At 47.0% G+C, this 24,610-nt stretch overlaps 1 protein-coding gene across 2 annotated transcripts; it reads right to left on the bottom strand.

The window, feature by feature from the left end:
- Positions 1-6,025: 6,025 nt before the first annotated feature.
- Positions 6,026-20,328, bottom strand: LOC104052092 (regucalcin). 2 transcript variants are annotated; one of them, XM_064438036.1, is made up of 7 exons: positions 20,222-20,328; positions 18,174-18,338; positions 15,013-15,195; positions 13,521-13,736; positions 11,860-11,991; positions 7,245-7,399; positions 6,026-6,504 (listed from the first exon to the last, which is right to left on the bottom strand). In XM_064438036.1, the coding sequence occupies exons 2-7, from the start codon at positions 18,334-18,336 to the stop codon at positions 6,454-6,456; spliced, it is 900 nt and encodes a 299-aa protein (XP_064294106.1). In that variant the 5' UTR covers positions 18,337-18,338; positions 20,222-20,328; the 3' UTR covers positions 6,026-6,453. The 2 variants fall into 2 exon arrangements, with proteins under 2 accessions (XP_064294106.1, XP_064294115.1); XM_064438045.1 differs by lacking the exon at positions 20,222-20,328 and adding an exon at positions 18,937-19,045.
- Between the last annotated feature and the right edge of the window lie 4,282 nt (positions 20,329-24,610).

The raw sequence follows: 24,610 nt of genomic DNA on the forward strand, positions 1-24,610 counted from the left end.
CGTTGCCCCAAGGGCTAGAACAGTCTTCCTAAATTTAGGGGCAAATTAATGTCTCGGGTGATAAAAAGGGGAAGTTAATAAAAGGTGCAGGGGAGGATTTTGTAGTACTTTGAATGATAAGGAAAAATAGTCTGGTGATTAAGGCTTATTAGCATCCTTAAGACTTGGCTTGTATTCCCGGCTGTGCCACAACCTTCCCCTGTGCAAAGTCACTTGCTCTCCTCAAAGGGCTCCTCACCTCGAATATGCAAAGCCCGATCCCTGATCCCTGCCTTGGCAGAGAGCTGTGAGCTGCTCCCTGCAGCACGTCCAGGGAGGGGCTTTGGCCAGGGACCTTCGGCAACTGCCATGGATGCTGCAGGACGATGATATATTGCTTGGCTTTTAAGACCTTTTTTAAGATTTTTTTTCCTTCTTTGGCATCTGCCTTTTTTGGCAGATTTTCGCCGTCTGTGGGAGGCGAAGGCAGAAGGTGCCACGTGCCTTCTCCCACCCAGCCCCGCTCAGCAGAGGTAGGTGACAGCAGGTCCCCCCGCAGCGGCTACTCCAGCAAGGCGGGACCAGGGCAGGCTTGCTGTGGGGACAGAGTCCACGCCAGGCAGTGAGCCAGAGCCACCACCAGCGTTTTGGAGTCAGGGCACCTCTCCAGGTCCTGCCTGCTGCAGCAAGGGGGGGAGGCAGGATGCAGGTTGCTGCTGGTGGTCACTGCTCCCACCACGCTCAGCGAGGGCAGATGCCACATGAGAGGCACTCATGCCCCAAACCAGCATTCAAGAGCAATTCATTTCTTTACTCATGCAAGACTTTAATGATCATTTTATTTTGTTGTTCAAATGATTCATGGGATGAATATTTTTCCCAGATAAGTGAATAGCTGAGGTGGACCTTATATTATCCTATCATAGTCACCATCAATCCAAATTTGGAGATTAAAAAAATTACAGCCCTAAGATGGAGACAAATTCAAACATTTCTAGCAAAAAAAAAAGCCAGTAATATTTCCAAGTCACACTCCTGCTAAGGTTGCTGCATTACAAGCAGAGTGGTCATAAGCACCTTGAGAACCCTTCTCAGCCTCCCCTGGTCTCCCAGCCTGAGCCATTGGCTCCATCTCATTTCAGCACAAACCCTCTGCCTCTGCTTGCTCTCACATTTTTCACATTAACCTCCACTTTCCTTCTTTTAACCTAAACAATAACTTTTAAGGGAGGTTCATGTAGAACAATATGCATTTTTTTCACAGCATTTTCAGCTGGAAGACATATTTGAAAGGAAAATCCTGGTTTACGATCATTTTAACTGCTTTAATTTGAAAAGAAAAGCAACTGGTTCTCAGCTGAAAAAAAAAACCAAACCAAACAATCATCCTTTTATTCTGCAAAATATTTCCCAAAGCATTTTTTAAAGGAATTTTGATGGAGAAAACCACATTTCCCATCCAGCTCTTTTCTTCTGGTGACTTGACTGACTTTCCCACCACAGGCTGTGGCAAAGTAAAATCAAGTCACACAGAGGGAGGAAACATTCTCCTTGCGGCAACTGAAGTAAAAAGCATACACTGCTTCCCTGGCGAGCAGCTCAGATGCCAGCTCATTGGCGGTGCTAGGCAGGATGGCAGCTGTGAAAACACTACCAGAGCTCATCTCTCATTTACTAGGGTGGCTGCAAATGCTCTGGGGATGCCCTCACCACATTTTGCACAATCTCTTATTCCTACCCGGCTGACTTCTAGGCTACCAGCACAGGTATCATATTTCCCACCCTCGGCACACCGTTTCAGCATCCCCATGTCTACCTTTCCAGAGGTCAGTCACTTTGGGAGGAGACTCAACTCAAAGGCTTTGTGGTGGCTGTCGACAAGCGGTGCAACCCTGCAGTAGCAGGTGCATGTACTTGTTCCCAGCCAGCCAGCTATTCTTTTAACTATTTCCACAACGTAAAGAGCCTGTCCCTGCCACATTCCTCGTTTGTTTCTAATGTTGCTCGGTTGCTAAGCAGAAATTTATAGTAAAGTTGGCTTAAGGCAGCCACATGCCCCTCTACCTCTGGCTGATGCCCCACCGCAGCATCTCCTTCCAGGTGGCTTCCTCTCTCCTTTCCCACTGCTTTGGTCTCCTCTGATGCAACTCTTACCACTTGTTTTTACAGTCCCTATATTTTATCAGCATAGTGTAGTTGGGAGAGTGTATCAAGGCATTAGCACACCACACATATTAATGTGGTATTTAAGTAACCGTATTTGTCTTCTGTTACCTACAGGCATGCTCTCAGACAATAGCTCTGAATTTGTTCCTGTGGCTTTACAAATATGTAGTAAATCCATCTCTCCCCTCTTTTTTTTCAGAACTCCCCAAACTACACTTGTGTCGCTTATTCCCCTCGAGGGTCCATCCCAGCCTTCATTGCTCGAGAAACAAGACTTTGCAGATAATTTGGTTGTCCTGATCTCTTAAAGTCATCCTTCACCTACAGAGAGCCATCTTTTGTGGCTGTCTCTCTCTCTGAGACAACAACAGACATGGTTAGAGTTAATCAAGACATAGTTATTAAAAAACCCCAGGCAGGCACAGGTGTAGCTACTCACCCTGGTGATACCCCACTCGGCAGCGTTGTCCAAAAGTGAAACCAAGGCTTATCTTCTTCTGGCTTCGCCCTTTTGTAGGAAGGGCCTGGTCCCTCCCCGGTGCTGGAGATGGGAAGAACAGGAGTTCCCCGGACAGTCAGTGCCGCCTGCTTTTATTTTGGCAGAGCTTTTCTGCCAGCAAAGGATTACTTGAGTTTTCTTCAGCTTGGTTGGGAATAAATACGCTTCACCTATGACTATAGATTTTGGTCACGAGGGTGAAGAAACCCTTCAGGGCACAGCAGCTGCTCCTCCTGATACAGCCTTTCCTGTCACTGGGTTCTTGCTCAACCTTAATTGAAATCAGTGCAAGTCTTTGATCAACGAGGTGAGTGCCATTAATAAGCAAGGGATTAAACAAAAGTCAGGAAGCCTTCCTAATTGAGGGAACCGGCAACTGCTCAGCTCCATTTTGCTGGATCCAGAGCTTCGTCATGGGACTAGAGTCAAAATATGCCAGCAGCGCCTGCCTGGGCTCCTCGGGACTGGGGCGCAGGATGCAGCTATGGCCTCTGCACTGGAGACTGCAGCAAGGCACGCTCCCAGGGCATTTCAGCAATGTTAAAAATACAACTCTCTTGGCAGAGTTGGCTCTTCCTGTTCATGTGATGCCCGTAAAACCAGCATGACGAAGCCCAGCAGGCAATCTTACAGAAGGGGGAGGTGGCATTTATTTGTAAAAGCTCTAGAGAGCTTATTTTACCTGCTCCGGCTCCCACACTCACAGAGACGTGCGTGACCCAGACATCTGCCCAGGGCCACCCACGCACGGCTTGGACGATGAGAGGCTCCAGTGGCCATGTCCTCTCTGTGTCCGTCAGGTGCCTCTTGGCCAGCAATGACCAACTCATCTTTGACCAGATCTTTCATGCCTCCACAAGCTGTTGCTGTTATCTTTCTGGCTCAGCAACAACAAAAAAAAGTGTCCTGTTCTGTGCTGGCAATCGCCGTACCGCCATTGTGGTGGGGTGAGCACAGGTACAAAACCTAGCGGTGCAGGAACCTCTGCAACACGATAGCGATGGTAGAGGGAGCTTTTCTGTGTTTATGCCTACATATTTGCTGCTGCATCTCTAAACATCTGTCAGCGATCAACCACAGCAGCCCTACAGCACAATTCCTGAGCTGCGGTTACCATCAGGTTCATGACTTCAAGATCAGGGCCCTAAATTAGCCACATTCACCATCTTCCTCAACTCATAAACTTTTCCTCTCCCATGCTTTGAGATACTTTAGAGCACATAAAAGCAAAGGAAGGATGGTGGGTACTCAGATAACAAACCCCAGCTTCCTTCACCACCTCATGCTCATCTTCTGCCCTGAAGTGGGGCTGCTTAAACCTGGTTTTGCAGCTGTCGAGAAATAACCCCGCATACTTTAAAGGAAAATGGAGACTTGCAGGCCCCTTGGTTCAAAGCAGCACTGAGGCCTCTAGTGTGGTCCAGGGACCAGGCAGCTACAGAGTCGCTGTTGCATTAATGGTAGGAGTCTGAGGAGCGGCTAGGGAGAGACCCTACCGTTGAGTCATGACGCTCAGACAGGACCCCCTTGCTTTCTAAACTCCTTCTCAGAGAGGAGTCTAGGTGCGGCTAAGCCCAGTCTTAGTCTCAGACTTGGTCAACGGTTTATTTTCTAAGGGTTGTAGAAGCAACCACTCATCAGAGTATTTGTTGTTAGTAACTAATTTGGCAGATGCCCCGGCCAGTAGCGTTCGATGGGAACGATCACGGCTACCTTAATGAATAGTACAATGTATTAAAGCAACAGGTGCACGGGTTCTTTGGATTACCGGTGATAAGGTTGCTGATTACAAGACACACACAAATACTAAGATGATGAGTAACACTGCTAGGCTACAAATGCATTAAGCAAATATGAAGCATTGAAGATTTAAAGTGAAGCTATAGAGAGGTTTCTAAGCTTTCCTGGGGAAACAGATGGTACACCCAGATGTTTTTATCTTACCCAAAGGCGTCCCAGTGGGGGGGAAGGAGGCTTAGCCCATCAACTGGTCCCAGAAGTCAGGGTGGTACACGATGGTATCTTCCCCAACACCCCCTTTCTCTTCACACATTTTATACTATTTTTTACCTTTCAGATGGAGCTTGAGTGACTCTAGTCACACATACCTCTATTATGATTGGTGTAGAATTTCCTTGCTTTACTTCTAAAAGCATAGACTAGAAGAAATTCAAAGCGCATGCTCAGTGAGGGGTAGTCGCACCTTAGAGGCGGGTAACTTTTGGGATGGAGGTGTGTTTTGGTATTATATTACAATGAGCAAAGTTCACCAAAAGGACAGCATTTTGTCAAAAGTATGATGGACTGTTGGCCCAGGGTGGCAAATATGCAGCGTACCAGCTCCAGGGTACCTCGAGTTTCCATTTATCACAGAGCCTGGCTGCGATGCCTCCACACCACTCCACCCTCCAGACAACTCCTCTTAGGGCCAGTACGCCAAGTTCTCCTGGCATTGCCGACATCTAAGGTTACTAGGGAACTTCCGTGGAATGGATTCCTCACATAGCAGCTGCACTTCCCCCTGACAGCTTCTTCAATGCTGAACCTTTTCTAAAAACGTAAGCTTAATTTCTAAGTCACCTCCAGCATTATTCCACGGTCACCCACTGCACGCTCAGAGGGCACAGCAGATCCAGCAGAGAGAAACTTAACTCCAGGAGGCTGGCAGAGACTCACTGGAAAACGATGATGTGCCAATTCTTGCAGCTACCTGCAGAGCAAATGCACAGGCTCTCTCGTGGGCAGTCAGTGGGTGACCCTGGCACAGCAGGATGGGGACGGATAGCTATTTCAACTGCAGGTGGAGGTGCACAAGCATGGGGACACATCAAGAGTAAAATCCGCAGTTTAAAAACCAACTGAGCTATATCCCAGTTGTCTCAGTACATACAGGCCTGAAGTTACCAGCAAAAAAGCAACCCAGTGAATAAGCTTGCCATTTACAACAGGTGCTATGAAGAAATTACCCTTTCCTGCACATCCGTAGAAGCAGTGGCCACTTGGGCATGTGAGGCCCTCCTGCCTCTCTGGCTGCTCTGGGGGAATTTGGTCCCACGGGAGGTACATGCAGGTGGTGGTTTCTTTTAAATGCAAATGGCCAAGAACACCTGATGCTTTCCTGAGATCTTCAGAGGATGGACAAAGATATGGTTCTTGATCCCAAAAGTTTGGTTTTATATTTAATGAAATGAGCAACACAATGACATGCGTTGGGGGAGATGATGAATGGCTCCAGCTGATGACAGTTAATTTAAGCACAACGACAGCTGAGGCCTTAAAAATGTAATGTAAAAAAGAAGCTGCAGATGTACCGTATTCTCTATTAATATTGCAGTTCTTGAGAACACCACGGGACAAATGAAGTTCCAGTTAAAGCAGCTGTAAGACCACAAATGGATATTTTATGAGGAACTTTGAAAATATGTAAAAAAAGACAGTACAAGTAGTTTAATCAATACATCAATACAGCCTAAGTTGCAAATGAGATGGGAGAATAAACAATAAGAAAATATATTGCAACATTATTTAATCATAAAAGAAAGTTACAATATTCCGTAGTTTATTAGGTTGAGAATCTTTCTAGCACAACAGAAAAAGCACCATCAGATATTTAAAGTAATAGAGTTTAAAGGGGAGGGAAAATCAGTTTTAAAACGTTCCATGTACTTCAGTAGTTTTTCACCCTTCCCTGATGAGATATTATAATTGTGTCATGGTTTCAAAGCAAAAGATGCTGAACACCAGAATAAGACCTTCTGACTTGTCTTGCTTACGTCAGTCCTCTCTAATCCATTCTGAAGAGCGTATATTTAACCTGCAAATGGATACGGTGGGACTCCTTTCACCCCTAGCCCTGTGATCTATTAAAACAGAGAGAAAAAAAAAGATTAGTGCAATAATTCACCACTATCAGACACTTACTTTTCTTTCACAGCTAGACATGCTTTAATTTAGGAAAGGATTGTGTCCCCCAACTTGACAGCCTACTATATTTTGCACACAGCAGCTCATCACAGCCAGGAACTTCAACCTACGCTCTGCTCTCTCTCTAAAGCTCAGTAATCGCAGGCCAGAGTCCATTCCCCAAAAGCCTCTTCTCAGATACTACTGAGCCTTAATTCTGCAGTTCACAATGTAACCGTCAGTACGTGCACACATGGAAGAGCAGGGCTTTAAAACAAATCCCAAGGTGACAAATTTTTAGAGATGGTTTAGTTATAGCTAACTAGAAAGTACATGAGAGCAGATGCTTTTGTCTGCCATTGATTAAGACACAGAAGTATTTACACGTTCTTTCCGTAACAAATAGAAACCTCAAACTGTGTTGGAAGGGGGGGAAGTAGACGTGACAGCATAGAAAATTTGCAGTATCAGCGTTTTTACAAATTTTAAACCCCAAAGTATTTTCAAATCTCTAAATACATTTAACTTTCTCATCCTGCAGCAGGAACCAAAAATGCTAACAACAGCTTAACATATATGGCCGATTTTCTAACAACCATCCTTTTTCTCCTTCCCACCACTCCAACTGGTTTGCTGCCTGAAAAATGCAAGAGGAGGAGAATGGCCTTCTAGAATGACAGGAAAAAGTATCATTCACCTTGAAAACCCCGCCAGCCTGTGGTTGCCGTGAAAGCCACTCTTTATCCATCCCGTCACTGGCAGAAGTCACATACATTTCGGAATAATCCTTTCCTCCAAAACAGCAGGAAGTTGTCTTGTCAACAGGAAGTTTCACAGTCTGGAGTCTTTTTCCTGGAGAAAAACATGCACGCCGTTTCCTGTTCGTCTACTTACAACAAGAAATTTAAACAAATGATTGCAAATAACTGGCACGGAGCCAGGTGTTCCGCAAAAGCCGGTGGAGAGGCCTCATGCTGAGTTTCAGCATACCGATGAGCACCGTGACAGGGAGAAACCAGACTTCTGTAAACCCTGTTGTTGCCAATGCATCATTTGACAAGTTTCAGTCTCAGTTATCACAAACAAGTCCCACCCACCCCCCAATCCCAGCCTGTCCTCTAATTAAATGCTAACATCCACAGCAGAGACATCTGTATCTGAACTCATCATCTAGGCTGCCCATGCAGTCAATGGAAATGGGCTATAATTCCTCCCTAAAACAGGTCACATGAATCATGCCCTAGACCTGCTGACTTTTCTACTTTTAACTACAAAGGAAGCCTGGAGCGAGCAGACCTCGTGCAGCTCTACTGAGGCGTAACTCGTGCTACACCTCTACTGCCTGCAGTTAAGGAAGATTAATTCCTAGAAGTTTTTCCTGAAATTTCAATAGCCTTTCAAATCAAGCTTGCATAAAATAGGGATCACGGGACATCACTGAAATTTACAAGAAAGTAGCGCTCCCATAAATAATATTACACATTTATTATACCGACAAATAGCTAATCAACCTAATGAGTAGTACAGACTGCCTCCAGCCACCTTACAGCAGGTTTTTCTAAAACTCCTCCTAATTCTGGGCAGTAGGTGCTTATACCCATCACGCCTATTTTATCTACCTACAGTTGGACTACTCTTCCTAGAAATATGCTAAAGCACACGAATGTCCTTACAAACCATGTAACTTCCCTGGCCCCTCATCTGCATGTGTAAAGGGCTTGGTCCCCTTACAGCAAACTGTCTAGCGATGTGTTGAAATAGCAGGGGAGTAACTTTGATGTTGGGAACTCTACAAGGAGAAAAAAGTGGAAATTTTCGCCCACTAAACACCTATGAGAAGTATCTGGTCAGCTTCAGAGTGGGGCACCATTTCCCAGGAGGTGCTTATCAAAGCAAGCACCTGTCTTCCTCTTTATGTGCTCTAAAACCTTTCCCTCACCCAACACGCTGTGCCTTGGTCCCTTGCGGCACTGCAATGAACGGACAAAAGCACAGACCAAACGGCTCCATTTGTACTGCAACACTAAGTCGGGCACAGGCAAAAGCAGAGCCACGTTATTAAGCCATCAGTGCAGTCCTGGCACAATTTTGGCCCACCTAGCTGGTTATGCTGCTCCCCAGACACAGTTTGGGCTCTGTTTTGGTGTGGGAAGGCAGCCTGGCTGCGCAAAATAAGCTACGGTATGCCATATGGTGCAGGACTAAAGGACATTCGCTGATCCATTTTACTTGGTAGTATGGATGAAACCAGTACATCCAGAATACAGGACAGAGAGGGAATTGCCTTTGTTTCACCGAGAACCCTGACTTGAGGGCTAGATACTTTTAAACTGTCTTTTAATCCTAAAATAAATCAAGAAAACGGCAAGCGAGCAGTGGTGAAAGAGCCTCTTGTATGTAATAGCCAGGGAAGTTTCAGCACTCTGGGATTCCTGATGCTGTATAATAAGCTTATGTGGCACACACTTTGACCCACCATGGCCAAAGTAAAAATCAAAATCAAAGTAAAACAAACAGGAAAAAATCAAAGCCAGTGTAATGGCATTTAGATTGTGAGAGATTATTTGCATGTCTGGTTACCTGTTACTTCCCTGAGAAGAGCAGATTTTTCAAAATATCTAGAAAATTGGGAAAGAGTAAGTCCTGTCTGTTGCATTAGAGTGACAAGGACCAATATGAGTCCCAAGACGATGCTCCTGCCAACTGGCTCAAGCAGCACTTCGTGGTTATCCAGTCAGCTGGCAGTGGAAGGATTACATGGCTACATAGAGGCTTAGAAAATGCTCCAGAAACCCACCCTAGAAATTGGCTGATGCCAAGCCCTGGAGAAAGTGAGTGGGGAGGGCATTCAAAGGGAGAAAACATGCACTATAGGAGAGGCATGAGCTCCAGAGACGGGAAGAGACCCTGACTGTACTTGCAGAGTAGACTCAGCAGATAATATCCCAGAAGGTATTGTTTACAAGGCTCCAAGATAAGCAATGTCTTCCTGAAGATGCACGAAAATTTGCACCCTGATGCTCTGAAATCCACCTGAAGTATTCATCTGTGCTTGGTATCTGTAGAAGAGAGAAACTGAGCAAATCTTTTAGACCCTGTACAATCAAAGGATATGAAATACATTAATTAGGAAGATCTGGAAAATATTTAATTCCTAATTAAAAGACACTATTGCATAAACTAGCAGGTCACTAAGTGACTGGAAGGTAAGACAAGACTTAGCAATGTACAAGTCACAGCCCTTTCAAGCCCTTTGCAAACCCAGTGGGATCAGTCATCACAGCCTTTCCCTGTAGCACATCCTGAATCTAAAAGCAGGAGCTACCTAGGCTAAAGAAGCCTAGACCTGAAAAGCCGCTTCACCCTGAACCTCAAAGCCTTCACTTCAAAAAGATGCCAAACAAACAAGTTTCCTCGTCCATTCCCCTAAAAACTTTGCCATCAGTGAAACCTGAAAATCCCTCACATGCTTTAGATGAGCTCTTTATCAGCGGATGTATCTGCAACTGGCTAACAGTCATTCAACCCACACTTAATAGCTATTGTGCATTAAAAGAGGCTTTCATGGAGTTCTCCTCAAACCTCTCTGGGTTATCTCTAAATAGTTACAATTCACTCAGAATCCAGCAAATGGCAGATTCTAGATTTTACTTTAAAATGATAGTGCAGAGAAGGCAGATAGGCATGAGATATTCACAAAGAAGGTAGCTCTTTTTGACACAGACACTTAGCCTGTGAAAATTCCTCCTACTGCTCACTGTGGGTGCTGGGAGCTTTACATGGGTGAGGGGAGACAAAACAAGTTCACAGAAACTTGAAAATCCACTGGCAGATACCAATACATCGAAATCACACCCAGATCTGAAAGACCCTGAGCTGAGCAAAGCTGAAAGCTGGGAATGCATTAGGGATATGTACTCTGCTTTCCCTATTCTTACAGTCTCCCCGTGCATCTGCCGATGGACACTACTCCCATTAGCTTTCCCTTAAGAAAACACCTCCAAAAGGGACAAGGAAAGTGAAAACAAGTGAAAAAAGGAAGAAGGTGAAGGGCAGGGAGGAAAAAGGTAGAAACAGTGAATCAGAGAGGAAAAATGGTAGAGTCCACTGCTCAGGGAGGGTATTCAAAGGGCGGGCGGAGGTCAACAAGGAGTGCTCTGCCCACCAAAAGGGCAAGACGTGGGACCAGAAACATGTCCCAGAGCTCCTGGGATCCCCCAGCTGGAGCTTTCTCCTCCTAGGGTTGGGGGTGCGACTCTGCAGGACAGGAGGAAGTCCCACAGGTTGGCAAGACCTTGGGTGGGTATAAATCAAAAGGTGAGGGAAAAGCACAACCTGAGCCTCAAGTAAGATGTTCCAGCGGAGTCAGAAGAGAGGCTGCTGCCTGACCCGCGTGGTGCACGTGTGTCCCAGGGTCTGCTGTGCACTGCAGAGGATGCGTGCGTCAAGGGATGCTGGCATCCCTGAATCTGCAGCCCCACAAAACGCCAAGACTTCTGTTAGGGCTGGACCTGGGTTCAAAAGACCCCAGATGCAACCCAGTGCAGTTGCTCTTGGGTTGCATTATGCAAACCTGTGCTGTCTGGGATCTGTCAAATCACACTCCCATTCTCACCCACTGGCCCCTTCCAGACACTGTGGTTCAGTCTCCGTGAAATGCTTCACAAGTGTTTTTTACCCAGACTAAACCACGCCTGGCAGACCACCAAAGCTCAAATGAGAGTAGCAATGAACAACAGGCTCAGACAATGGGCACACCCAAGAGGTTACTGCAGGAATGATAAAATGCTGTGGAATTCATGAAATATTTTTTATTATTTCAATTGCAAAATTCATCATATAAATAAAAGTTGTTGGCATCAGTGTCATGTGGGACTTGTAGTAACCTCCGTAGGCTGCCCAAAATAATACACTATGCTGAAGAAACAAGACAAAAAAATGGCTTAATTCATCTTTGCCACTTCATGGCTTATTCATTTTCTTCAATATCATTTATCAATAAGGTAAATGCTGACCTTCAGTTTGGAGGATGCAAGAGGATGCTAACTCAAACAATTCGCAAGTGTAACGGTAATGCCCTCAGCAACGTTACCTTCTCCAAAACAACAGAGGCTGGGAATAAAGATGACTCATATACAGAACTAACTTTTGAGAGCAGGTATGTACAATTGCTTTAAGGAAAAAAGTAACGTTTTAAAAAGAGCAGATATACCATTTTTGTGAAGAGTAAAAAACACCTCTCATTCTTTGCTTTTGTTTCTTCCTTTTTTGTTGTTTGTTTTTTTTCCAGTCCACCGTTTCCAAGGACTTACCTGTCTCAGGGTCAAGACGAATCACTCTCCCACCATCATAACAAGCTACCCAAAGTTTGCCTTCTGTATCAATGCACATCCCGTCAGGAATGCTCTCCTCTTTTTCCAGTCTGTATATACTCCTACGGTTGTCTGCAGCATAGAAAAACCACAATAAAATTGAGAGAGTTGTTATTCGCACTATTATTTTCAAAAGCTGTGCTGAAGTCCCGAGTTCTTTGGTTGAAAGAAATAGATCACGTCTGCTGTCCTGTTTGTTCCCTGAGACTGTTGTTTCTCAGCGTGAAAGCCCATACATCAGTTTCTATCCATTGAAAGTATAATCCTTTTTTCTGGTGTTCTTTTGCAGTACACCACTCACGCTCCCTTCTTACACTATTAAATGAATACCTGAAAAAAAATTAATGTTATTTATATTCAGAAAATTAATTACTTGCTCTAAAAGCAGTTTGGATCATTTCAAGTACAGGTTGCTTCCAGTCAGAGAACTGGACACTTTTCAAACAGATTGCTGGAACATGCCAATAATCGCGGTTCCAACACAAAACTGACCTTTAGATATACAAACTGAGAGTTCATATAAACACAGAGTTAGGAAAGGCATCAACTTCAAAGGCATACTGTCAACCTAAAAACAAACAACTCTATCTGAACTTTTATCCGCTGTTATTAAAGAAAATTAAAACCAACTTTCCAACACTGTTTATTTTATGCTCTGACAACTTCAATGTTTCTCATATGTAGCAATATTTTTAATGGCTTTCCTTTGTGCTCCTGGGGATCGCCAGATTGCCCACAGAAAGACAGCGTGCGACCACAGGTGAGAAAAAGAGAGAAAACCACCCTACTTCCTAAAGAAAAATTCTATTGTAAGCCATAGCAGAGGGACATTGGGACAAGATGCTACACCTAAAAAGAGTTTGGATTCACAGTTTTAAAACTAAATATCAAAATTGACTGGGTTCTTCTAAAGCAAAACATGGCGGCCCATGTACTCAAAAGCAGATTATTCCAAGTCACTGGATTTTTTCTTTTGCCCAAGCTTGTAGAAGCCCTTAAGGGGTTATTTTGTTTTGCTTTAAATAAATGAAGGAAGAAGAGCTTTGAGTTATTGTTTTCCAGTTGTTGCTTAGCTCTGTCTGCAGAATCTTCATCTAAGAGCTTATATTTTAAAAAACAAAACAAGGTGAAAAAAAAATCTAGAGAAGCTAGCAGAGAGGTTTTGCACAAGACTACAAGCTTTTCTATTACTTTGCCTACGCTGTCAGGAATAAGAAACAGGCAGCCACAGAAATCCAGCCATACAAGAAACACTTTGCCCTTTTTACACAGAAAGATCAGATACGCATTGCGCTTGGTAACAGTAGTCCAGATGACTACTCAAACTCTGCCACGCAATTTAAATACTTTATATTTACAGTATATTACTATATATTAGTATTATTGTATTTATAATATATTACTATATATTACAACAGCCTCTGACTAGGAGGCTACGCTGATGCAGGTTAATGTTAATACAGCTTCTATTGTTTTGTTCTAAAGAAGTTTCTGAAGAAGCGCTCCCAAAGCTCTGACCGTCTCTGCCTAATAACCAGAGTGGAAGCAAACTTCACAATCTTTAGGCACAAACGATTATTTTAGAATACAACGAGTCATACCAATTTTTCCAGTTTGGAGGTCATAATCAAAGGCATCCACCGAGTAGGACAAGCTGTCAATATAAAAGAAGGTTTTGTGATCCAGTGACCAGTCCAGCCCATTAGAAATGTCCACCTGATCAAAGTGCTTCACTACTGAGAGGTCGGAGAAGAGCGTATACAGGGAGCCCTGGTGTCTTTCCAGCACGGCAGGTCGAATCTCCTCAGCCATCGTGCCTGTACGGAGCCAAAGGGGAGAAAGCAGTTTCAGAGTGAATGGGCTCTCCTCCAGGTTTGGTGGCAGCCCCTCGCTACAATGATCACACTGTGGACATGGAAGGGAGCAGTGTAGGTGCTTCAGAAATTTGGGGAAGAAAGTGAATTAAAAGCAAAAGAGAAAGGTAGATTTCAAAAGTGCTTGCTTTTACATAAGATGACAAAGCACAGCCTCTGGGTCTTTTGCTGAACTGTGGCAGAAATGGTGTGCAGCGTGACTTCTGCTAAACATTTTATTCAGCCATTCAAATACTAAGAAAGGTGTGGTCAGCAATTAACTTCCCACAAATCTTAACATCTTGTGCAGCAGAGAGACTGGAAAAAAACTTCCTCCTCCCTCAGAGCGAGTCTTAGTAAAGCCTTTTCAAAAACAAATCTCATCATTGCAGGTCAAAGCTGGCAGCTGACTCTGGCTTTTGAGAGGCTGTGTAAAAGCAAGTTAAGTAAGCCTAGGGACCCAGCTACAGGGCAGATGCACAGAATGGTGTTTTAAAAACCAGGAGGACAGGATCACAGGACGGCTGAGGTTGGAGGGCACTTCTGGAGATCATCTGGGCCCACCCCCTGCTCAGGGGAGCAACTGCAAGTTGCTCAGGGCACTGTTGTGTCTTGTGTATCTCCATGGATGGAGCGACTCCACAGCCTCTCTAGGCAATCTGTTCCACTGTTTGATCACCCTCAGTAAAAGAGTTTCCTTATGTTTAAACAGAATTTCCTGAATTTGTTTGCACCCGTTGCCTCTGGTCCCGTCACTGGGCACCACTGAGCAAAGCCTGACTCCCTCTTCTTTACTCCCCACCCCAATCAGGTAGTTACACACACGGGTAAGATCCCCCTGAGCCTTCTCTTCTCCAGGCTGAACAGTCACATAGTTTTTAGAAATACCATCTATAAATTCCGATTTATAAAGAACAAACCCCACAATATCATAAATTTCTCACTGGAAAGGTATTTTCTACTGGCACTCTACCAGCAGTCAAAACAAGCAGTCCAACAGGGAGGAGACAAGGCCAGTGTCTTAAACTAGGCAGGCTCTGAATAGTGGGCCTCTCTGTAAAAAAAAAATACTCCACGTGATACAAATAGATTTGTGAATGGGACTAAACTCTGCTTGTAGACGACGAAAAAAACCCCACCATTTAACTATGACCAAACACTTGCTGCATCTACAGCTGATCACTGCATCGCCACCAAAACCTAACAGAGCAGCAGAAGGAAGGAACGGCCTGCAGCATACCTGCGAAATACCTCCCTGCAGGATCCACTTTCCCATCGTTGAATCGATTGTTTGGTTTATCCTTGTCCACCTGAGTAATGGTGGTTACCAGCTGCTCTTTCCATTTCAAAGCAGCAAACCTGGTTCCCAGGGTGATGACATAATCTCCAGACTTCCGGAGAGCCACAGAGCTCACGGGAGCATCTAGAAACAGAGTGAAATGGAAAAGAGAGGTGCTATGGAGAGACATTTCTCTTCTGCCCACTTTAGACATGCAAGCAGTCACACCGAACCCAGTGTGACCACAGGCTAGAAAAATAACCTACTTTTTAACCAACAAAACTGATATTTAAATACATAAACTCTTTCACACAAAAAGGACATACTTAATACATACAGAAAGTTGCTACAGCAAGAATCACCAGTTTGGGACATATAAACTCAGGGAACTTGAGTGCTATTACCACTGCTCCCAGGAGCGATAACCACTACAAGCACCTGGTTCTGCTAGGTGCTTTAGAAGGGGGACAGATATAGGCATCTATGCTCTTTATGACAAGTTACTGCATCGGTTCCCCTCTCCCCAAGGGAAAACTCAATTGCTACAAGAGCTCTGGAGCAACTGTGTTTGTTTAGCACAGCTCCTGGGTAAATCAGCCCTGCCTGGCCGATCCATTTTAAGTCATGGAGACAGAGAGTATCTCTGCACTGGCAGAGGTGACGCTGGGCAGGAGAGCCGCCCCCCTGCGCCATGCTCTGCCCGACAGTTCAGCCATGCCTCCAGCAGCACCAAAAACACACCCAGGAGTGGCAGAGCTTTCCAAGAGTTAAAGCAAAACAGAAAATTAGTAAATGCTCCACGGTTAGTTTACACTTGTTTGAGCTATTATGCAGTAAAACTTCAATTGCAGGTTATTATAAAAAAAGTAGAAAAAAACCACCAGAGAAATGAGTGTGAAGACAACGTTTCTATAAAAGCCTACAGCCAGATGCAATGTAAGGAATAATAACTTTAAACAGAGCAATAAAGTCTGGGACAATATTTAATATACATAGAACTAATCACCAACTTTCTAATTTAAAAATAAAACATTTCTTGTGCTTATAGCTTTGCAGAGGTATAATTAGGTAACAGATTCACAGACACTCAAAATCGCCACCAGCCACCGCTGCTGCTGCCAAGAGGAGCTGCTCCTTTCTGGCTGCTCGGCTCTGGGCGCCCCCATGGTACCACCACGCCAGAAATGCAAATGCTGTTTGCCCCCAGCACCTGAGAGGCACCGCTGACGGCAAGCTCAGCTTGAGCAACTCCTTCACCTAGAGGCGTGCGACTGCGCTGCTGGTGCTGCTGGTGGTCTGGGCTCACCTCCGCTGGGCGAGCGGGTGCCGCTCCCCCTTCCCGTGGCAGCAGAGGCCGGCAGAGCCCCCTCAGCCCTGCGTGGCACCCCTCAAAGGAGGTCGTTTCGCTGCTCTCCCGATTGCCAGTAACCACGCCATTAAAAGCGCTTTTCTGCCTGCACTGGCAGCGGGGGCTTTGCCGGCCGAGCATGGGAACGCCGCTCTCCATTAGCCCTCCCAGCAGAACGCCTGGGGCCGTGTCCCGCAGGAGCCCTTCCACCCCAGCAGCCCCCAGGGCCTTCCTCCCACTCTGTGGGGAGCAGCCCCCCCCAAGCACAGCAGCCTGTATACCCCTGCCTGCCTGTCCCTGGAGGTGTCGGTGCCCCGACAGCCACAAGAATGGCCCCGTACCTTCCCAATAAAGCACCTCAGGGGAAAGGGGTGTATCAGGCTAGCGGGACCGACACAGCCACCCCACTGTTCACTGCACAAACACAGCTCAGGCTCTATGAGCCCTTACGGCCAGCCCAGTCCGCAGCCGCCCCAGAGAGAGCTCTGTTAAGCAGCACCCACAGGACTGATTTATCTGCAGCACCATTTTATGCTGAACAGAAAACTGACCAAAGGTCTCCCCCCGGGCACAGTTATGTATGTAGTGGTGTTTTCCCTGTGGAGTTGAAAAGGGCATTTGAAGTTGTTGCTAAGCGTGGGAATGTTGTAATTCTCTCCAAGCTTCAGTAATGAGTAATTTTTCTCTCGGTTTCCACTTTGGACATCAACCCACTATTTTAATCACATGGCACTCTTTGGGTGGTTGGGGTTTTTTTGGACTTTCAAATCATGGTATTCCCAAAGGCACAGCTATTAATTACAACTATTTCATTACCAAACGGAGGGAAGTTTTAAAAAAAAAAATTTGAAAAACCAACCACAAAAACCCAACAAACAAACAAACAAAAAAAAACCACACACAAAAAAAGAGTAGCTACTTCAGCTATTGTTCCTTTGACATCTCCAGAGAGGCCACAAGTAGAAGATTACACCTTTGAGAGTAGGACTGAATTAGGGGGGGTGCAGGGAGAACCATGCTCCCTCAGCTAAGGAAAGAGGAAATAAGTTTGGGAAGCAGTGTTTCCAAAATTAGAATCAGACCTCCTCTTATCATAAAACTGGTAACTACAGTAACTTGGGGGGCAGACAAGCCCAGATCCATTTATTGTGAATAACAGGAAGAACTTATGGGTGGGGAAATGCACATGGCTTTCACCAAGTGTTACTGACCGTGAGAAAGTAATAAATCCAAATACTTAAACCATTTAATGAGTTGTCTTCAGACGGACAAATATTTACGCTATCACACCCAGAGGTAAGCCTGCAACTCTTTGTTTATGAGTGTTGGCATAACTCTTCCTTTCTGGAATAAATACTTAAACTATTGAGACTCTAGCTGGTGGCACTGTTACATTAAAAATTTTTTTAAAAAAATTCTTACGGGAAATTTTCTTCCAATAAAGAAAGCGATATAAGCATTGCTCATTCAAACCAGTAACAAAGTTCCCACAGATATCAACAGCAGACCTCCACCTCTGGGGAAACGAGGGAGCAAAAGAGAGCGAGCTGAGAAGTAGATAAAAACACAGCCCAACGGCACAAAATCGTAGGAAAAGCCCTCAGGACCAAGTCTGGCCAGTACCTAGCGCCTGTGCGCCCTCGGCCCAGGGGAGCCGGGCTTTCGGGCGAGGCCTCCAGAAGCCGCGCACCACGCAGCGGCGGGGGGCTGCATCCCCCGCAGGGGTCCCGCCCGCTCCCGCGTCGGGCAGCGCGTTCTCCGAGGCGCCCCTTACCCACAGAGACGGCCTGCGCTTGCTGCGTGACCGCGCTCCAGCGGCACACCTTTCTACCCGTGATGTCCACGCACAGGAGCGCGCTTTCCTTCTCGTCCCAGACGGGCGACTCCCCGAGCCTGCAGCCCTCCTTGACCACGCACTCGATCTTTACGGACGACATGCCTGCGGGGGAGAGCGTGCCGGTTTTACCTACGCCCGCCAAGAGCAAGCGCCCATAAAAACCCGCATCCGCGCCCGCGGCCGGTGCAGAGCCGCGTTTTCCATCTTGGGGTGGGGGGGGTGGTGTTTGACCAGTACAAAGCGACGGAACTTGTCTGTGCCCACCGCCCGCTCCGTGCTAGTGAACGACTCCCACAGCGCCTGTCCGCCCCGGCCCGGCCCGGCCCGGCCCGGCCCGGCCGAAGCCTGCGGGGAGCGCGGCGCGGAGGCGGGAGGGCGCCTGGGCCCCGCCGGGCGGTGCGCAGCCCGGCCTGCCCCCGCATTTAAGAAAAAAAAAAAAACAACCCACAACACAATAAAAAAAAAAAAACAAAACCCGCGGTGGGTGGGGTAGGAATAATAAAAGAAAGGGAAATAAGTAAACCCGGGTGGGCGGCGGGCCCGGGAGGGAAAGACCCGGCGGGGCCGCCCCCGCACGCCCGGCTGCTCCGGCGCACCTCCCGCCGCGGCGGCGGCACCGCTGCTGCGCCTGGGACGCGGTAATTCAAATGCATATAAAGGAGACAAGAGTAACAACAATAAAACATCCCGGCGGCCCTACCTGTTTGCAGCGGCGCAGCCCGAGGCCCCGGCCCGCCGCCACTCTTATAGCGGGCAGAGGGGAGGCGGCCACGCTCCGCCAGCCGGAGGGGGCGGCCGGGCCTCGGGTGCCCTCGGCTGGGGCGGGCGGTGGGTCGGGGCAGGGCCCCCGCCCCGCCCGGGCCCGTCCTGCCCCGCGGGGGAGGCGGGGGCGGCCATGTCGCCCTCCCCGGCCAAGATCCTCGCCGAGCGGCGGGGTGAAGATGGCGCAGGGAGCGGGCAGCAGCGGGGGTGCTGGAGCCCCGGGGGGCGGGCAGGGCTCGGCTCGGCTCCCCGCTCCGAGAGCTGCAGGGAGGAGGAAGAGGGAGAAGGGGGACTTCTCCCCGCCGTGGCCAAGTCTCTCCGTTCCCTCGAGAGGTTGGTTTCCCAAAAGCCGGGTTTTGGCGCGCCTTCTCCTCGCTGCGGTTTAGGCACCTGCTGGGCCTTCACCCTGCCTTCCAGCGCCAGGGATCTTTCTCCACAGGTCCTGCAGCAATTCCCTGGTTATCCAGAAACGTAGAGCCTTCAGCCCGCCTTGCCTCCCTTCGCTTCAAAAGCTTCCAAAGGCCCAAGGCAAGCGGCTAGCACCCAGCTGTCCACATGCGGTTCTCTGTTGCACCTGCTTGTCCCCACGCTACAGCTGCTGCGGCACCCAGGCCTCAAGTCGTAAAGCAAAAGGCGCTTTTGTAAACGCTGGCTCTCCTCTCCAGCACCCCATGGCAAATTGCCTTTTGACTTAGATTCAGTCATCCCCATAGGGATCTGCACTGTAAAAATTACTGCGGTCTCACTGACCAGTGTCTCACGTGTCTTCTCCTGGCAACTCGTGGTGCACCAGGCAGGCGCAGGCTGGCTCCCCACCATCTCACCACCAACCAGCATTAACTTGGCTGCTCCAAATCCAGCCTCTCCTCCAGCTAGGCCCTTGCTCCCAGCTGGCACTTGTAGCTGCCCCTTTATTCAAGGGGCACGGCACAGTACCCACCAGGCTTTTTTACGGGGCACAGTTCCTGTTACAGATTTTATCTGTTCCTTATTGTACACCTTCCTATTGGCAGTTATTTCCTGTCAAGCATTTTTAATGGGTTACCTTTTCTTCATACAGCAGGTGCTCAAGCCCCAGACCTCATTTGCTCCATTTGGTTTTTGTTTTAGTGGTATATTTGGCAAGTTCATGGGATATGTGACCACACCAGCAACAGGTGTTTCGTGCAGGCTTCCCTTGATGGACTGCTAATGTGGTATTTATTAACTTATTGTCATCTTACCTGAGCAGTTAGGGTTTTATTTTGCAGGTTTACTTCACTGCTTAGCACTGACTTTTCTCTTTCTGTCCCCACAGTGGTGTTGTACAACAAACAGCAGGATTTCATCTCAGACCTGAGGCAAGCAAATTTTTGTGACTGCCAACACAGAAAACAAACATCCAGAAAAAACATGCCACAGCTCTTTCTTTCATATGTTTTATGACCAGGAAAGAAGATCCAGAGGTTTTAAAAGAAGAATGTATGCAAAGAATTCATTAAGTAAGTACAATGAAGTACAATTATTGTTTTTTACAAAGCTCAGCCACGTTTGCTGCTCTCCCGTTGTCCTTGCACGCTATGAGGCCGTTTGGGATATGTGGCCAATGCAACAGCTTACCGAATTCAGCAGCAGGAGATACTCACATGCTCAACCCACCTGGCCAGTCTCTCTGCTCCTCGCTGACTTAGGCATTTGCCGGCATGGTTTGGAGGCATCAAAATAAGCTGTGTGTTGGCACACACCTTGGGAGAAAATTAACAGCTGCTACGAGCACTGGATTACAACACAAACTCTGGTCTTCTTCCAAAGTGCCAAATAGTTTGAACTTCAATCTCTAGTTACATGGGACAGTACTCCTGCTTTGTCTTTTCTGTAATGGCTAATCCAGGCTTGCTGAAAGGTAGAGGGGGAAGGAATTCGTCGGGGGGTGGGGGGGTGGGGTGTGCCTTCACAGAGAGCATTAGCTGAGATCTTCTGCCCGTACAAGTTCACCATGGGAGAGGAGAGCACGGAAGAGATGGCTGCCAAAGGTGGTGCTGCCATGTGGCTTCCTGCCGTTGCATCACAGCCACAATGTCCGCTCTGTGGCCTCTGAATTGGAGTGATGGGGAGCATACACAGCACCTCCCTGGCTTCCAAAGGAAGTGTCTGGTGGCTCAGTGTTTATTCCACGCGGCAGGGCACACTGCGCGCTTACTCCTGCTTTGCAAGGAGCAGGGGAAGGGGAATCTTATTATCACAACCAAGAAGAACATAAGGAGTAGATCTGTGACATGGCAGGTCCTATAAGGTGAAGTCACAGCCATCACCCAGCCTGTGGGTTCCCTGAGCCTGCCGCAAGCCATTACCCTTCTCACCAGTCAGGAAATGCCCTGTGGTTCTGGAGAATGGCCCGGTGTGCCACAGAGCTGAAAACCCACCACCCCACCCCCAAGGACTGCAGGCAGGAAGGGGTCCTGGATGAATTATGGGGTTATGAAAAGAAACTGGTTTTTGCTTATGCTGGTTCCTGGAAGGTCACAGTTGTTGTTCTCTCCTTTTAGGAGCCTGATCCTGTCATTTCTTCATATTTAGAGCCATCTTCATATTTTTCCTGTCACCTTTAGTCTTCTTGTTTTACTTCTCTCTTAGTCCTCCTCCCTGCTTGAAGGTCGAAGGGCTGTAGGCCTTACCCATGGCGTGGTACAAAGAGCAAATGCCGTGTTATGAGATGTCCACATCTTACCGCTGCCCCCAAGCCCCACACTGCATGAAGGGAGTCTGTCAGGCTTCCTCTGCAGCTGGGCAAGGTGCAGCTGAGAGCAGGAACTGCAACAAGGGTGTTAGCCCAAAAAGTGGGTTCATTCACCCGGTGTGCAAAACGCCAAACAACACACAGAGTGGAGGTATTTTATTCAAGTAATTTTTGTGCAAAGATTGTGCTAGGTGGTAACCCACAAAGCTAGCACACTGCACCGAGAAACTACAAGGCATTTATACAGTTAAATATGTCAGTCACAGCTAATATTCAGATGCCTCAGCTAATAATTGGTTATTTTTTTTCTCCCTTGAATGTAACAGTACAGCTCACTTGAGTTTACCGTGCATGCTCATAGATTAAGGGATTTACTGGGGGGTGGAGGTTCCTGGCCTATGGGCCTGATTTTTAGTATTATAACGAGGCTATTTCCCCTACTGGGCACTTTGTTTTAGTTCTTATCTACATCCCAAATAGTTGTTCTCCTTGACTATGGCTTCTGAGGCGGGATGTTTGCTTTGATCAGTCTCTCAGCTCTCCTCAAGGATATAGTTGTAAAACAAGTGCTTCTCTATCTCTTAGTTTGTGTCTCTGGCCCTCAACTTCTGTTTTGCCAGGCTCGCATAGTTCATTGTTATGTCTTTAGCAGACAGTTCCAAAAATTCCATTTTCTTAGGGATATCAAGGGCACAGAGCCCAAAGAGCACTACCTCAGTGTAGGCCTGCCCTGCTGTTACAACCCTTAGGGCAACCATAGTGAGCACATGGGAACTTACCACTAGCAGATAATACATAACGCATTTTTTGGGGGGGGGCAGGACCCAAACCAAACCAAAAAACCCAACACCAAGCAAAAGCAGAGGTAGAAATATAAGATCTGTCACTGTAATCAGTTGGCTGAAAAGCAAGAGTTGGCACTGCCACACACTTCTTTTCAGCCAGGTATAATTCTTGGAATTGACTTGCATGTCCAGTGAAGCTTTTTTTTTTTGTTAGTAAGCAACAAGTAGGTTCAGGAGAGACCAAACTGCTGAGAAGTCTCAACTGTTTACTAATCTGGATGATCACAGGCATGTATTTGAATACTCACACAGTTCTAACATTTGCCAAAGAACACCATTTTCCTGCTTTGCAAACGTCTCCTTGGGAGAAGGTGGCACGAGGCTGTTAAACAGCAGGCTTGTGCCCATGGATTAATTTATGTGTTACATCAAGTCTAACACCCATTGCTGTCACACTGTCACAGAAGTTAACGCAGAATGCATTAAGAATCTCAAACGGGGAATCTGTTTTAAAAAGGAGTGCACCAAATTACCATGAAGTCATATTGAAGCATTTAGCCTTTTAAGGCTTTTAACTCCAGTTTCTCTCACAGAACCGGCAATGGTACGCTCTACTTATTACAGTTTATTACACAGGCTTCTTTCAGCATTTCTTACACACTGGGCATGGCCTCATGAAAAAGCATCTCACACCTAAGAACACAGTGCTATAAGCAAATGTGTGACCCTTCCCAGTGCAGCCAGTGTCTTGAGTGTTTCACAAACACCCATCACACGTGCATCTCCAACTTCCTTTTCACGGGAGCACCTGTAAGTGCTAGTTCCTGCCACCCTAAGCTGTCTCACAAAGCTCGAGTGCCCAGCCTTTGCCCTTCCAGCCCTCTGCTCTGTGCTCAGAACAGCTGGGGAATAGGGCGCTTCAGAAAGCGTACTTCAGCAGAGCACGGCCAAGACATTTTTCATTAATGCATTACTTTTCTGCTCTTTGTACCCCACATGACCCAGATTTGCATTTTGCTTGCCTCAGGATAAAAAGAAGAGCATTGATACGTGCCACGGCAGCTGCAAAATTGTAGCCACAGTGGAGGCCATGCAAGGGAACCAGGACTTCAAGGAAAGGCAGCATCTTTCATTCCAGTAGCTGATTTAGCAACAGTGCTTTCAGTGTTTGCGGCTTTCAGGCACGCAGGCCCTTCTTCAGACCCAGATCAGAAGCAAACTTCAAATTAACTGCAGGTTTGGCGTGACTGCTCTGAGCTTAATTTAGCACACTCATCCAGACAATTTGAGAGAAGTCTGTTTTCTGTATTAGCCATTTGTGACAAGTGTAAACTGCAGCTTGCTTATGGCTATCGGCATCACCTGGCTCACCCAGCTTTTGTCCTCTGCGCTGCCTTAAGCCAGGAGAGACTGATGGCTTGTTGTAGAAGGAATAATCAGAAGGAAGAGGGTAAGAGAATGCCCCTAATCCATTTTAGAGGAGATAACAGAACAATGGCTCAGCAATCAGTTTTGAGGAGGGGAAGTACTTTGGTCAGGCTCCATTCCACCAGATGCAAATAGAGCCTAAAATGCCAGTGATGCCATGGCAGGGGTTCCCAGACTACTCAGCACCACCCTTCCGAGATAAGAGAAATGGAGCTACAAAGGAATGCAGCCAGACAACTTCAGGCTTTCAGGTGAAGTGGGTGGGCTAGTTTAGCCATTTCTACCCCCCTCCCTGCCTCAGATATCTCATTCCCTCACTAGGGCCTGCACTTCCAAAGGTATAACCAGAGCCGTTTTCCCAAATGGCATGTAACACATTTTCTTTTCATAGGTACTACTCCAGTGGACTCCTTGTGGTTGCTTAGTCCACAGAAAAAATGAAGCGTGGCACATCTTGATGTCAGTCACAAGCTCAAAGGCTTTCAGATGACCAGGAGATTTCTTGAAGGCACTTTTTACATGTTGCGGTTGTGCTAGGTTTTAAGTTCTTCCTCAGGACACTGACCCACCAATTTAGGCAGCAGAACACCTCTGGAGCTGTTACAGAACTCTGTCAAAATACACCTTGTGTCCCTGCCTTGCCTAGTGCTCTTCCCCAGGATGAAGGTGGGTGGGGCAGCACC

The sequence above is a fragment of the Phalacrocorax carbo genome, chromosome 1 (genome assembly GCF_963921805.1).
Source record: "Phalacrocorax carbo chromosome 1, bPhaCar2.1, whole genome shotgun sequence".
In the NCBI taxonomy this organism is placed as follows: domain Eukaryota; kingdom Metazoa; phylum Chordata; class Aves; order Suliformes; family Phalacrocoracidae; genus Phalacrocorax; species Phalacrocorax carbo.